The sequence below is a fragment of the Sciurus carolinensis genome, chromosome 17, assembly GCF_902686445.1.
Source record: "Sciurus carolinensis chromosome 17, mSciCar1.2, whole genome shotgun sequence".
NCBI classification, from domain to species: Eukaryota; Metazoa; Chordata; class Mammalia; order Rodentia; family Sciuridae; genus Sciurus; species Sciurus carolinensis.
In genome coordinates, this window is record NC_062229.1 from 19,363,056 (window position 1) to 19,379,211 (window position 16,156).

A 16,156-nucleotide genomic window follows, 5' to 3' on the forward strand; every position below is an offset into this window, starting at 1 on the left:
ATGTATGTAATTTCTGCTGCCAGAACTGAACATAACTGAAATTTGGCTATACTGCCACTGTGGAGGGTGGGGGTGGAGGTGGGGGGAAGCAGATGACATTGAAAATGGCCCAGAAATCCCAGGGCACCTAACACACGGAAGGAACCCAAGGTTAATCTCTTCCCCTTTTCCCACTGTTTCTGCATAAGTCTTCTCAAAATACCACAGGCAGTCAACAACCTAGGACAGGCTTGTGTTTCCAAAGGTTCATGGAGCCAATTTTTGGGACTTTTCTGCTGGGTTCCCAGAGAAGAATGCTGTAATGATGGCTGAGTGCCAGGACTAATCCAAAATGAATAGAATTGCAAATCCCCTCAGAGCCTGGGGCTCAAGGGCCTGGCTTACCTCCAAGATCGCTGGGAGGCAGAGTCACACTGAGGGGCATCTAGGGCCCTCAGTGGTGAAGCTGTGTGGCAGTAAAGGATAGTAAAAGGTGGGCAGGCTGTCCCAGGGTCCATGCCCAAACTGCCATTCAGAAAGCAAAGAACCATTATACCCCGCTCCAAAAAGGGAGGAGATAAAATTCCACCTCAGTTATGAACATTTTCCTAATTGTTTCAACACTCACCATCACACCATGTGCCATTTATAATTTCCTAGTCTGCAACCAATTAGAGATTCTGTGAAGGGGGACGGCAGCCCAGGGAACAAATCATATGGCTAAAGCTGAACCTTGATAGAACCTGTCCACCCACCAAAAAACAGTGTGCTGAAGGAAGCTATGCCACACCAAATTGTAGCCAGGGGGTGCCAGGTGTGTGCATCTGATGTCTACACATTTACACAGATTGCCCTGCACCTCAGGGCACCTAGCACATAGAAGGAACCCAAGGACTTGAGCAGGTTCCTCCTTGCTCTCACAGGTACTTGCAGTGAAATGTCCTCTGAATACACTAGGTCTCCCATGCTTGGAATATCCTGTCCTCTTCATGGCACCTCACCTGCCTACCACCAAGTCTGGTGTGAGTGGCCTTCCCAGCTGTTCCTGGGGTCAGATTTCATCTTATAATCACAGGATCTACTTAATGCTAAGAAACTAGATGATCTCCCTTTGTGATGTGGAACAAGGCAAGGATGTCCTTTCAATCACACTGAAAGTCAAACTACATGAAATTAAGGAAACAAGAGGGATATAGGTTGGAAAGGAGGAAATAAAACTATTTATTTATTTATTTATTTACATGACCATCTACTGGAACTAAGAAGCAAGGTTATTGATACCAGGTTAACAGATAAAAGTCAATTACTTTCCTACATACCAGCAACAAAGAATTAAAATTTGAAATTACAATCACTACACCTTCCATACTGTGATACTGTGATCATATTTATTCTCCTTCTTCCAAGTTCATATGGACAGCATCATGTGAGTATCTAGCAGGTTGAAGGTCTCAATAAATGTTTAAAGAGGCCAGATGTCTGCAGAAAATGTTACAGCTGCTGAAGTGAGCAGGGTGCCAAGAGGACCAAAACGAGGTGTGAGGTGGTACAGAGTTCAGCCTCTTGACCTCCCAATCTCAGTGAGCTTCTATAGCACCCCTTCACCCAAGAGCAGGGCTTCAAGTATGAAAATTCAGGGTCATAAAAGAAAACAAACCAACTTGTCTTAAATCCTCTGAAAATCCATTTAACAAAGGGGGTGTGTTGACAGAGACTTCAGTAACATCAACAGGTTTGTTTTTCTAAGCATATAACCCCAGTTGCAGCTGCTCCTTCCTCATTTTGTGTGTCTGGGGATGGTGGTGACCAACTCCACCCTAGGTGAACCAACTAGATCTCTGCAGGCACCTCAGACCAAGGGGGAAGGGATTCTAAAATCTACCTTGTATTTTTATAAGGACTATTACAAAAAAAAGAAAGAAAGAAAGAGTAAAAGTAAAAGCAGTCAGCATAGTTTCTAACAGATAAATATACATAAATAATATATACACAGACAAAAGGTATGTTCCCCTACTAAAAATGGTCTTCACAGGATATAAAATAGGAACAGTCCTCAGCTACATTCTCACCACCTTGACAAAAGACACAACATGACAGCCAGGGCAGGTATTATCTCTTTATGGCACCCTCAAATGTAGGAGGACTTGAACTGAGTCCTTCTACTGACTAGGTCATAGAGACTGAGACGCTTTCCAAGTTGTTCCTTCTGCTAAGAAAACGGGAGATTGGAAAACGGCTTCCTCACTTTCCTAATCAATCAATCTACAAAATATACAGAGGACTGAGGCCCCCCAATTTGCCTTCACTTGGTTTTTGAATTGCCTTGGGGTTTTTAAATTGCTCTTTTTGCTCTGATTACTTTTTGAGTCTTTAATCATCAATGGCTGACATACTCCCAATACTATTGTCTACTGGGCAAACACAAGGGACTTTACTTGCATAGCTAATGGGCCTCTTTCAGAGACCTGCATTTGTACAGGGTTCAGGTCTAGTGGGGAATGCCACACTTACCCACAAAAGGAATGCAGTTGTGGGCTCCAACTAGGAGAGTCTTGTTTCCTCTGTCTGAGGCCAGCCCTCATCACAGGAAATGATGGAAGAGTCAGAAAGTTAGGTGAAATGTAGAGTAGCACACAAGGACCCAGCAGCGGGGGCGGGGGTGCTGCTGGAGCCTGTGTGTGTTCCCATTCCCAGTGTCAGGCATTTCTGCAATCTCACCTGTGAGGTGAAAGGGAAGTTAAAGGAACCTCAGTTATAACCAGTCATGTTCCTAGTTGGGAGTACTACTAGAGTCACAATATGATGAGCTGCTCAACACCAGCAGCCAACAATCACCAGAAAGGTGCCTCTCTGCCTGTCCTATGCAAGACCAGTTACTCAAAACCCATTTTGGACTTCATTATTAAGCAATGGCTTATTTGTGGACTCTGGAGAGGACACAAACATGGGTACATGTTCACAAACAGAAACAGTGTACACACTACTGGAAAATTTGGCTTCTTTTTGCCTAGACCTTTGCTAAGTCTGTACAAGACTGGTTAACTCAAATGGTTTTCAAGAGAACAACTGTAACACACTTTCCTTGTATTCTTCATGTAAAAAGCTGTGGTCAGGGGCTGGGGAGATAGCTCAGTTGGTAGAGTGCTTGCCTTGCAAGCACAAGGCCCTGGGTTCGATCCCCAGCACCGCAAAAAAAAAATAAAATAAAATAAAAAAGAATAAGAATAAATAAAAATAAAAAGCTGTGGTCACATTCCTTTTCTTCCCATTCCACCCTGAAAAACAAATGAAAAGAACTCCCACACAGCTTCCCCAACACCTATGGACTAAACCAAAATTGCAACAATCTATTTCCAACAAGAAAATCAGCAGCACACAAATATATAAAATCACATCCCTTGTGAAATAATCAATCCAACTCCACCCAAGACCTAAAGAAAGAAAACTGGTCACACACGAAGAGATCCCGGGATTCCAGCACTTGGATAACTGTGGGCACATTCTGATGTCATCCCTGCAGGTCATATCCTAAACATTATAGCAACAACCTGCTTCTATTGGCATATAGCCCTTCCTCAGTTATAGTGGCAACATAAACACTTGCAGGAGTGGACAGTCAGGGCACAAATATACTCAGTTATCCCAACCGTCTGCCTAAGTAAGACATCACACTTCATAGAGGCAGAGACTTCCACACTGGGCAAGAGAGGCTCTCCTGGTCAGGAGCTGCTTATTTGTGACATGTGTCTTGTCTTAGGTAGGATGCTGCATCACTCTACTAGAAGGTGATTGTTAAGCAATGAATGGACAAAACCCCCCGCCCCCACTCTCAGTGTACATTTTTAAAAGAATTCTCCAGTAATTCAGATTCATGGTTACCAGGAAATTCTGCAGCTTTCATATAAAGTCACCCAATTCTTTTGCAGTGATAAAGGTGCCCAGTCAGCAGAGTTATCAACTGGAAGAGTATCATGGCAGGGATGGGGGGATGGGAGGAAGGGACATGAAGTAGGACCTAGGTATCCAGACTCAGCTGCCAATTCCAGCTAAGGAGCTGGCTCACAGAATTTGCAGTTTGTTTTACGATTTTTCAGCCTCAGGCAGAACTCTCAAATATGAACACATGTTGAGAGGCACATGAAAACAGGGGCATACTTCCATAGTTTTTTTTTAGTTCCAATGTAAGTGAACTCTGGGGCATAATTTTCTCCTTCCTCCTCCCCAGGGCAAGGCTTCAGTAGTAAATCACCGTTACTCTAGGAAGCAGGACCTAAAATTTCAGTGCTACCTTTCCTTATAGTAAGCAGTCATCTGCTTCTGCCCACTCTGGTCTTCTAAGGATCATAAGCAAAAACATAACTTAATTGCTGCTCTAGAGAGAGCCTGCAAAGTAGAAGGTCTCATCCCTCACTGAACAATCGCTAGGGAGCTTGTTTTAAAAATCCATGTGTGGGGTAGGGGAAGGACAACCTGTAGCAAAATGAAAAGATGCACACACTAGTCTGGAAATATAGCTCAGCAGTGTTGCCCAGCAGGTTTGAGTTCAATCCCCAGTACCACAAAAGGTGGGGGGGGGGGGGGGGGGGGAGAGAGGCAGGTGTGTGTGTGGGGCGATGTATACACACAAAACCAGAAAATACAATTATAGTTGGTTAAGAGATAGAAAATATTTTAAAATTACTTATCTCACAAAGGACTAGTATTCAGAATATATAAAGAAGCCCCAAACTCAAAGAAAAAACTTTTTAGAAAAGATTTGGAAATACTTTATCAAAGAGCAATATAGGGCCAACAGACATCTGAAAAGATGCTCAATAATTATTTATTAAGAAATGCAGGGGCTGGGGAGATAGCTCAGTCGGTAGAGTGCTTGCTTTGTAAGCACAAGGCCCTAGGTTCGATCCCCAGCACCCAAAAAAAAAAAAAAAAAAAAAAAAAAAATAGAAAAAGAAAAAGAAAAAGAAATGCAGGGCTGGAGTGTGGCTCAGTGGTAGAGCGCTTGCCTGGCTTGTGTGAGGCCCTGGGTTCAATACTCGGCACAAATCCCTGACAAAACTAAGTGCCAGTGAAGAACTCTCATCCACTGCTGATAGGAAAGAAAAATGGCACAGACACTCTGCAAATGTCTGACAGTTTCTTATAAAGCTCAAATATACTTATTCAAATTACCCAGTCATCCCATGTACAGGTCTTTAACCGAGACCTACAGAGAAGGGGACATGGCTGGGCATGGTTTTCTCTCTCTCTCTCTCTCTCTCTCTCTCTCTCTCTCTCTCTCTCACACACACACACACACACACACACACACACACACCTGTAATTCAAGCTACCTGAGAGGCTGACATAGTAAAATCACAAGTTCAAGGCCAGCATGGTCAGCTTAGTAAGACCTTGTCTCAAAATAAAAAATAAGGGCTGAGGATGTAGCTCAGTGGTAGAGTACTCAAGTTCAAATCCCAGTATCACAAGAAAAAGGAAAATATGTTCACACAAAGAACATTTTATAGCAGCAGTTTCATTCAAAACAACCACTGAGACCCCTCCCCCACCACTGCAGGGAGGTCTTGAAGGTGCTATTTTGCAGGGGAGGAGAGAGATCAGGCAAGGACAGCCTATTCTGAACCCCAAGGTCTAATGCTAACCCGGGAGACTCTAGTGACAGACATCATTAGGCTTAGATCCCTTCACCCTACCCCAGCCAAAAAAAAAAAAAAGCCCAAAATGGTTTAGAGGATCCAAGTTCAGTTTTTTTCCAAAGATTAGCAGGCTTACAAATAGTGCCTAATGGTTTGTTCAACAGGTGTTCAATCAGACTCCACTGTGGAGGGATATATAATGCAAACTATTCTCTTTCTGGAAAGATCCATCTATCTAGTGTAGACTGGGAGTTCTTCCAAGACAAAGGGCTACTGGAACACTGTTTGTTGAACAAGTAACAATTACGAAGTGCTTTTCTGAAACAAAATCTCTAGTTAAGATAAAGAAAGGAGTCTATAACTTGAAAGTAATCAAGAATTGGAGTAGGTTGTGGGACCCCTGAATTTACACCTGCTGAAGAAGAGAAGCAACTCCTAGCTTAGAGAAGAGAAAAGCTGATACCCAGCTATCCAAGAGAATTTAATGTACAGCTAATCATTTGAGAGAACTCAATTGCGCTAACAGAGCAAAGCTGCTATTTAGAATGTTTTTCATACTAACGTTTCCTGGAGGAACTTGGTCCAATTTTTAAAGTGTTGATTAAATCTCAAACTAGTAAAGATATTTGTCTCTGCAACAATGGGGAAAGGACAAGAATTCCTAGGCAACAAAGAGCCAGATTCAAAACCTCCTTCTGGCTTCAATAGCAAAACATCTTCAGGTTCAGAGGGAAAAAGCAGCATTGAACAATTCTGCCTGTGAACTGAGTTCCTGTGATTAAATCATATAACTGCTATTACAATAAAATACAAAAGAGCTAGGGAAGAGCTGGATATGGCAGCTCACGCCTATAATTCCAGATACTCGGGAAGCTGAGACAGAAGGATCATTAAAAGTTCAAGATCAGCCTCAGCCACTTAGCACGACCCTGTCTCAAAATAAAATATAAAAAGGGTTGGGGATGTAGCGACCCTAGGCTACAGCCTCAGTTACCACCACCTCCTCCCTGAAAAAAGTGCTAGAGATAAGGCCTCCTGGCACCATAACCTCTATCTCCACACCCAGACCACAGGATTATCTGCAATCAAAGTTTGTCTCAGTCTTGTGTTCTGTTTTTAATGGAATATTGTATGTCAGTCACCTTTAACTGTGATGTTATAGCCACTACCTTGTGAAGGGCCCATGAGCATATAACCACTCCTATTTATGTTGGGATGTTTCCAGTTTTTCAGGTATTATCATTACAGGGTCAAGAGAGGGATCAACAAGCATTTGACATCTAATTATTATGTGCCCTGCTCAACAGTCCCCACCGTGAAAGATACAGGTCAAAGTCCTTGACTAAGATGCCAACAAAAACATTCACCACAACAGACTCCATTGGCAATGCTTGGAGTTAGTGCCCTTCAGACAACTGAGGCCCTCATTCTGATGTCTGACCATCAAGGGCTAGGACTGAAAGAGTTCAGAGCACACAAAGAAATGACCAACCCAAGCTTCACTGTCATTACTCTCCTCCACAGAAGACAAATTTAAAGCCTCTCTTATTCCACCATCTTAAGCCTACCATACAATCCCAACCCATCCTATCCCTTCACAAGTCATCCAGAGAAGACACATTGCAACACAAATGCCAGGCAACCACCAGATCCCTAGCAATCTTGTTTGCTTGCCCTCACGAACTGACGATGTCTTCAACTGTGGTCACTAAAGCATTTCTACCTCAGAAAGCTTTGCTCCACTCATGGCCTTAAGGCTCCTCACAATGGTTAAGAGGCTAATAAGCAAGCAGTTGTCTGGATTTAGCCTTGTGACTACACTAGGGACATAGTGAGCAGTTAGAACATGTTCTTATGCTTTCATTTCTAGAATGCATTTCATTTCACACCAAATAAACTCAGCTCTAGGACTCACTGTGCACCTGTGTGCACTGGGAAAGTTTTCCATGTAGTTATACATTCTCCAGGCTGCTAGTGCCCTGCCAGGGAATTGCTGAGCAGCCAAACCCAGGCTGGCCACAATGCCTGTAGTAGTTGGCAGGCAATATGCTAGCAGTAATTTTCCCAGTTAAGTGCCAACTTTCCCTGAGTGTCCACATGCTTAGGGAACACTGCTGGATTCAGATCAAGAAGCAATTACTGAATGCCTATGAGGCAGAGAAGGCTCAATGTGTTTGTATGTTATATTCCAATCTCATGAGAACCTTGCACATGGTAGGATCTAGGAACTCAGTTTTACAGTTCAGGAAGGGATACTAGAGCAATCAGTGATTTACCTGAGATCACAGAATCCATAAGAGATTTAGAATCTACATGACTCCTCACCCTATACCCCCCCACACCAAAATCATTTTTGGATAAATCAAGGGCATAAACTGGATAGGCAAAATCTTACAACATTATTCTTAGAATAGAGAATATATTTGACTTCAGAGTAATGTTCTTCCCATAAACCACAAAACAAGAATTCATAAATTCAGACACATTAAAATTAAGATCTTCAGTTCATCAAAAGATACTATTGAGGGGTCATCAAACTAGGGGAAGATATTTTCAAAATATATTATCCACAATGATCCAGTACTCAGATCCTATAAAGAACTACAAATAATTAAAAAAAAAAAAGATATACAACCTAAAAGAAAATAAACAAAAGACTGACACAGACACTGTAAACACAGACAATGAATAAATACAAGGGATGCTCAGCCAGACACATGCCTATACTCCCAACATGTGGAAGTCTGAGGCAAAAGGATTCCAAGTTCCAGGCCAGCCTGGGAACTTAGTGAGAACTTGTCTCAAAATAAAAAAGGAAAAGAAAAAGAAAGAAAAAAAACAAATAAAACAAAAAAAAAAAAAAAAAAAAACAGGGCTGGGGCTATACCTCAATGGTAAAGCACCCCTGGGTTCAACCTTCAGTACTGAAGTGGGGAGAGGAAGGACAGTCGTTCAGCTTCATTAATTTATAACTCTGGTCACAATGACATTGCATATGATCAAGACTAGAAAAAAAAAATCCATTAATTTAATGACAGCAAAAATATGGTTCAACATTTTGGGATATAGGAAGGTAAACTGCTGCAACTATTTTTGAAAATAATCTGACACTGTGGTTATCCCTGATGGCCTTGCAAATCCTTTCCTGGTCATTTGCTGAGAAACCTGCACATCTCACATGAATGCAGAATGTTCATAACGGTGTTTCTTTCACCCTTCAATATGAACAACTCTAAGGGCTGGGAATGCAGTTCAGTAGTTGAGCACTTGCCTAGCATGTGCAAGGTCCTGGGTTCAATCCCAGTACTGCCCAAGGGAAAGAAAAAGAACAACTCTAATGACCCAAATGTTCACCAGTACAAGAATGAATAATCCGTGCCACATTCACACTTCAGTGAAGATGAGTGAGCTATACCTACTGCAGCATATTTGAATCATTAACCCCATAAGCCCCAAGTTTTAAATTCTGTTACTATTTCAATGAAACTGACAAAGATGCATTAAAATAGCTAGGAAATCATAATCTAGACCTTATACATACCTTGTATATATTTTCATAAATATGAAATATATTTTTCAAATGCTCTAATCATTTGCCTAATCACAAGAAAAGAACTTTAAAAATATTTCAGGGCTGGGGATATAGCTCAGTTGGTAGAGTGCTTGCCTCACAAGCACAAGGTCCTGGGTTCAATCCCCAGCACCGCCAAAAAAAAAAAAAAAAAAAAAAATTTTTTTTTCAGAAGTTACTAAATTTGTGGCTCAATTTAAAGTCTTACAGGTGTTCCACATCTGGGAAGATGGGATTTAATGAGTTAACCAAGGAAGTGGTCAAAGTCTGAAAATGGTGAACTGCCACTGATGTTAAGCTCAAACACAAACAAAGCAATGCATTGTTCAGAAGTATATGGGACTGAGAGATAATTTAAAAAAAGGCTGGTGAACTAAAATTCAGGATGGCAAGGAAGTAAGGCAGGGAAAGGCAGCACAGGTGACTGTGCTGGTCATACTAAATCTCACACTGGGAGTTACAAATCAGTCATTCAAATTTTAAGTGCAAACCAAACAATCACCTACAACTGAGTCTCACAGCATCTCCAGGAAAACTGAGCATTTCAGGGTGGGTAAGTACAATGCTCTCTTCTATGCTTGACTTCCATCTGTCCCAAGCAGAACTTGATCCCAAATATAGGACCTCCATAATCCTGGAATGGTAGGTGGAAGGCTTGTTATCCGCCCCCCCTTTTTTTGGATAGGAAAACAGGCCTGGAGGCCAAGTAGCTTATCCCAGGATCACTACCCAAATTTCAGTGAGTGACTATTTTCAGCTTCAGTACTAAGAGCCACAATGGTACTCATCTGCTTACCTCTTAAGTAGTCTGCTCCATTTTCACCAGGCTACCAAACACATCAGAGAAACAGGTAATTCAACTAATCATGAAATCCAACACTCAGTGACTATCCCATTCCTTTCCCAAGACAAAATAACATCAATGATGGTGAAACAATAAAGAGCAGTTTCACTGATATGTCTGGTTGCCAAACCTGTGAGTTACCACCTGCAGAGATCCCTAATGAATCAAGTCTTCATCTTCCAGATGAAGTTGTCAACTAGAAGTTGTTCAGCACAAGCTCAAAGAGTAAGATGGTTTGCTTGAGTAAACTCAAGAGAAATGTGAACTGGAATCCTTGACCCAAGATCTCAGTATCGAACTACTAAAAAGATCAATTAAAATACTATTTGAATAAAAGCACATAAAATAAGCCCAATAATAGACTTTGAATTTAACAACTTAGATGGATACAGTGGTCCACACTTGTAATCCCAGGTAGGTCAACCTCTGCGATGTAGCAAAACACCATCTCAAAAATAAAAATGGCTGGTGGTGAAGTTCAATGGTAGAGCACCCCTGGGCTTAATCTCTAGTATGATCAACAAACAAACATCATCTTGACGACACCATGCATTCAGGTCTGCACCAAGGACCATCTTGTAACTGGTCACATAACAAGACTCACTTGAAGAAAGTATATCCTCCAAGAACCTGAAAACATAACCACTTTTCATTCAACTGCTGCTCAGAGTGGTAAGGAAAGGGTTACAAAGCAGAAGCCAGGTATGGTGTGTCCTCTGTAATCTCAGTTATCTAGGATGCTGAGGCAGGAGGATCACAAGTTGGCAGTCAGTAATGAACAACTTGGCACAACCCTGTTTCCAAATAAAAAGTAAAAAGGTTTAGAAATGTAGCTCTGTAGTTGAAGACCCCTGGGTTCAATCCTCAGTATCTGGTGAGTTTAAAAGGAATCTGTGCTGCAATAAAAAAATAATAATAATAAAAAAAAACCAAGTACTGTAAAAATGTGAAGAAATCAGAACCTCAAACACTGCTGGTGGGAATGTAAAATGGAGCAGCCACTTTGGAAAACAGTATGGCAGTTCTACAAAAGGTACCTAAACAAAGGTACTGTATGATCCAGAAATCCCCTATACTCCTAAGTATATACCAAAAAGAAAGGAAAACATTTGTAAACATTTGTAAACATTCATAAGAGCAAAAAGTAGAATTACCAAAATACCCATGAGGGGCTGGGGCTGTAGCTCAGTGGCAGAGTGGTTGCCTAGCACTTGTGAGGCACTGGGTTCGATCCTTAGCACCACATAAAAAAATAAAAAATAGGGCTGGGGAGATAGCTCAGTCAGTAGAGTGCTTGCCTTGCAAGCACAAGGCCCTGGGTTCGATCCCCAGCACTGCAAAAAAAATAAAATAAAAATAAAAAATAAAAAAATAAAATACACATGAACTGATGAGTAAACCATCTCATCTGTAAGGATGAACCAGATTTTCGCGGGTGGGGGGACATCCTTTTTGGGGAGCAAATTATATAATATGGTAATAAATCTCCAAGCTACCCCACTTACAAGGACTAATGTTCAATATCCAAGGATCACTAAAGGAAGAAGAAGAGTAGAAAATAAAAGAAGTTGTCCAGGCGTAAGTCATTAAACAGACAGCTTGCCATTACAGGCATCACTAGAGGCTTGCCTACCCTCTGCGACATTTTATCAAGCGTCAGAAGAGACCCCCTGGCATAAAGCATTTCAGAAATTAAGCTCTCTGAATACCTTCTGAGGCAATACATGGAGAAATGTTAAGCTACTTTGATTCTCTGAGTCATTTCTGGAGGAGAGAGCTGAAATCAAGACAGAATTCAAACTACCTGCTATGTGAACTTTTATGTAAAGTGCACAGGGTGAGATAACTTATAAGGTAAGATCCTAGCAAGTAAAGGGGTGAGGCCTAATCCATCTTTAACAGGCCTCTGATTTTTCTTTTAGGCTGCTCTGAAAAACAACTGGCTAAACATCCTGATGCCACTGCTTGAACCATCTTCACTGCCCTTGAGTCCACTTTTTACAGCCACCCCTACAAAATTCTCCCAATCCCCAATCAGTTGCAGTGTGTAGGCAGTATCCAGGGAGGTTTGTAGGGACCAGTAGTCTTCTGTGTTCACAAAGTGAACAAGTATGTGTGAATAACCACTTGTCTTGTGGTTATTCACACACCCATGTTCACTGCAGCATTATTCACAACAGTAAAGAGGTGGAAGAAACCCAAGTGTCCAAGAGCAGGAGATAAAATGCTGTATATCCACACAGTGGAGTATTATTCAGTTTTTAAAGGAAATTCTGACACATGTTACAACACTGATCAATCTGGAAGACATTATGCTAAGTGAAATGCCAGTCACAAAAAACAAATCCTGTCTGATTTCATTTATATAACATATCTTGAATAGTCAACTGAGAGAAACACAAAGTAGACAGTAACTGTCACAGTTTGTTGAGGGGAGGAAAATGAGTTGTTCAATGGATATACTTTGTTTTGCAAGAGAAAAAAAATTTTAGTTGGGTGTGATGGAGCACACCTGTAATCCCAGCAACTTGGGAGACAGGAGGATCCTGTGTTCAAAGCCAGTCTCAGCAAATTAGCAAGGCCCTAAGCAACTGAGCAAGACCCCATCTCTAAATAGAATATAAAATAAAGGGTTGGGGATGTGGCTCAGTGGTTAAGTACTCCTGGGCTCAATCCCCAATACCAAAAAAAAAAAAAAAAAAAAAAAAAAAAAAAACCAAAATTTTTAAACATCTACTGCACAACTATGTGCATATAGTTAATATGTTTTACACTGAAAACTGGTTAAAGTGGCAAATTTGTGTGTGAAATAATGGAGACTAAACCCAGGAATTTGCACATGCTAGGCAAGCACTCTACCACTGGTTATACTCCCAGTCCTTTCTAATTTTGAGATAGGCCCTCCCTTAGTTGCCAGGGCGGTCTAAAACTTTAGAGCCTCAGTCTCCTGACTAGCTAGGATCATAAGTGTGCACCACCACATTCGGCTTACGTTAATGTATCTTGACAAACCCCCAAACCAACACACATGTATACAAGAAGCTTTATCCGAGATTCTTCAACTCTAAAATGAAGGCAAGGGGCTGGAGATATAGCTCAGTTCACAGAGTACTTGCCTCGAAAGCTCAAGGTCCAGGTTCAATCGCCAGCACCACTAAATAAATAAATAAATTAAATTAAATTAAATTAAATGAAGGCAAAACCCTCTCAGGGATGGTCTAATGTCAAAAGAGAAGCTACACAAAAGTGCTCAATAAACACCCCAAATTAATAAAGTCATAATTTACTACCAACTTTTAAATATTTACATTTCATAAACCTATGATCATGGAGTAAAACCAAGCAGTGGCACAGTCTGCCCTGCAGTCCACTAGCAAATGAGTTCTGTAGGAAGACAGGATTTATCCACCTTCTTTATAGCTGACATCCAGCTCTGGATGGTCCCTGACACTCAGCACAAACTGCTAAATGACAAGACAGAACAAGGGCTCACTAGAAAAAACCCATGATAAAGGACAGGAAGGGGTATATAGGTCAAAATTTGGAATCTGCTATGGGAGCTCAGGAGTCATCCTGCCTGATCCATCAGGTAATACTTTTAAGTCATCTTGAGTTGACTCACTCCATGTGAACCCAACATTAGTGGCATCTTCCAGAATCACAGTTCAACCTTAGGTCCTCACTCGAACCTTTGTTCCCATTCTCTACACATAAAGACAATGCACCAAAATGGGTCAGTCTTGCTCCCAAGCTCTGCTCATAAAATGGGAGGGGGGAAATGAAATGAAAGATGTCATATAAAGCAAATTTCAAAGAGAGGTGGGGAACTTTCTCCAAGAACAGAAGAACAAAACTAGAGGACATGATCCTTATCTAGATAATTAGCTTTCATACCAGGACAACCGTTTTGAAAAGTCCTTCCACTGATGAGGGCAAATTCAGTGTTCCTACCCTCCCACGAGCTTGAACTCTTCTCAAGCCTGGGACCCTACTGGAACTCCATTTCCAAACTTCTACAGGGGCAAGAGTGACGTGCCTATCTCCCACATCAAAATTCAGGTTTCTGGGTTGGGGAGATAGCTCAGTTCGTACAGTGCTCGTCTCGCAAGCACTAAGGCCCTGAGTTCAATCCCCAGCACCACAAAAAAATAAAAATTAAAAAATTCAGGTTTCTGTCTGTCTGTCTTTTACTGTAGTGCTGGGGGAATCAAACCCAGGGTCTTGTGCATGCTAGACAACCGCTCTACAACTGAGCCACATCCCCAGTTCTTTCTATTTTTTTCTGAGACAGGGTCTCAACAAAATTACCCTGTCTGTTAGGTTGGTCTGGAACTTGCAATCCTCCTGCCTTAGCCTCCCAAATAGCTGGGATTATAGGCATGTGCCTGGCAGGAAATTCTTTTTGAGTAAGAGTCCCTAAATGGGAAAAAAGCACCCACAGTCTAGAACTTAATACCATCCTACAAAAAAGCAGTGCTTCAAGACTGAGAGGTTCACTAAAATCCCAAGAGATCATCTAGCTCACACTACAATTTAAAAAGCCTGGGAACCTGGATTAAGGACACACATGCTCCAGTTTACAGTCTTCCTCAAACCCCTTCTCACTCACAGCTTCCACTGGAGTATCAAACAAAGCAAAATAAAACAAAACAATGGAAGTGAAAGATATCAAGGCAGCCTGGTGCTCTAGTGGGAACATCAAGATGAGGTTAAATTTCACCTATGTGATTATTTTCATAAACTCCTCAGCAGGGTGGCACTGCTTTTACTGACTAGCTGAAAATGAGATCTGCCCAATTAGTTATGCAGCCCTCTTCTAACCTCCCACCCTGGGCCAGCCTACAGGTTACCTACCTCCTTCCTTACACTCAGATGAAAAGTTTCTTTCCCTCCTCAGACTGTTCCTTACTTAGTATTTCTCGGGTTGCCTTTTGTATATTATGCATCACCTAAACCATGAGTTTCCTGAAAACAAAGTTACACATGGTGGATTCCCTCCTCCCACAATTTGTAGCACAGGAGTTCAGAATTCATGGGCTCTATAGCCAGGTGCTACCACTAAACCAGCTCTGTGACCTTGCAAACCTGCCCAAGTGACTCAGCTCTTCCAGGTTATAGTCTTCCTTATCAGGAAGTGGAGATGATTCGACTGCCCCAATTTAAATAAGGTGGTTTTTTGATGACTTAAGGAATAAATAGCAATTTACAGATTCAGTGCCAGAACACAACAATTACTCATATATTCACTAAAATGGAGTGAGCAGAAGCAGTGAGCTCAAGCTCATAGCCTGGGGAGACAGTACATGGTGAAGGAGGAAAGGCAGCAGCACTGCAGCTCCAGATAACATTATGGCTGAACAGACATCACAGTAGCTGATCTTTGGCATCACCATTTCAGAGGAGGCATGCAGGAAGTAATAGGAAAAAAAAAATGTCAAAATATAGTTCTGAACTTTACAGGTAAGCCCATTCGTTGGCAGTTGTTTTGCTAAAAGTCCTGAAGTTTTCATAGAGCCACCAAAGATAAGCACTGCCTTCAAGTGAAAAATGGGAAATGGGGGATCAGAAAGGCAAGTGAGCTAGAGTCCAGAGAGCCAGAGGCCACATACAAAGCAAATACATTGGTTACCAGAACAAAAAGGCCCAGATATGACCTGTAAGATGACACTGAGGATAGGCAAGCTACAGGCAGTATTTGGTGCAACTCAAAGGGTCCTACAGAGAACCTGCTCCAACACTGGTAATTCAAAACTGCGCTTCTGGGATTATAAAGATATGTGAGTTATTACCTTGAAAGAGATGAATGTGAAGGTGGTGTTATTTCCAGACAGCTAATCTGTCAGCTCAATAGTTTCATAGTGTCAAAAGGGAAACAAATGAAGAGTCACACGCACAACTTTATTACTTAGCAGTATTTTTAATAACTGAAAGCACTTCAAAGCCAAGTAATTTTTATGAAGATTAAAATGAAAACAACCAACACATGGATAGCACCACCTTTTATAAAACAAAACTTTTACATACTCAATCTCATTTCTGTTTTACAAAAGTCATGCCTGCACAGTAAGACCGCAATTCAACAGAGTAGTGAAACAGGATTAATAAAGTCAACATCAACAGTAAATG

General features: G+C 41.4%; 1 protein-coding gene and 1 non-coding gene across 2 annotated transcripts in view; one reads left to right on the top strand and one right to left on the bottom strand.

The window, feature by feature from the left end:
• Nucleotides 1-16,156, bottom strand: part of Brd4 (bromodomain containing 4) — an 85,095-nt gene that overhangs the window by 57,359 nt on the left and 11,580 nt on the right. The window contains exon 2 of the mRNA XM_047532430.1: nt 2,491-2,697. Coding sequence (XP_047388386.1) covers nt 2,491-2,561 — 71 coding nt within the window. The 5' untranslated portion in view covers nt 2,562-2,697. The remainder of the gene's footprint in view (nt 1-2,490; nt 2,698-16,156) is intronic.
• Trnav-cac (transfer RNA valine (anticodon CAC)) lies at nt 9,252-9,324 on the top strand. The gene has a single exon. It is a non-coding gene; the product is annotated as a tRNA-Val (tRNA).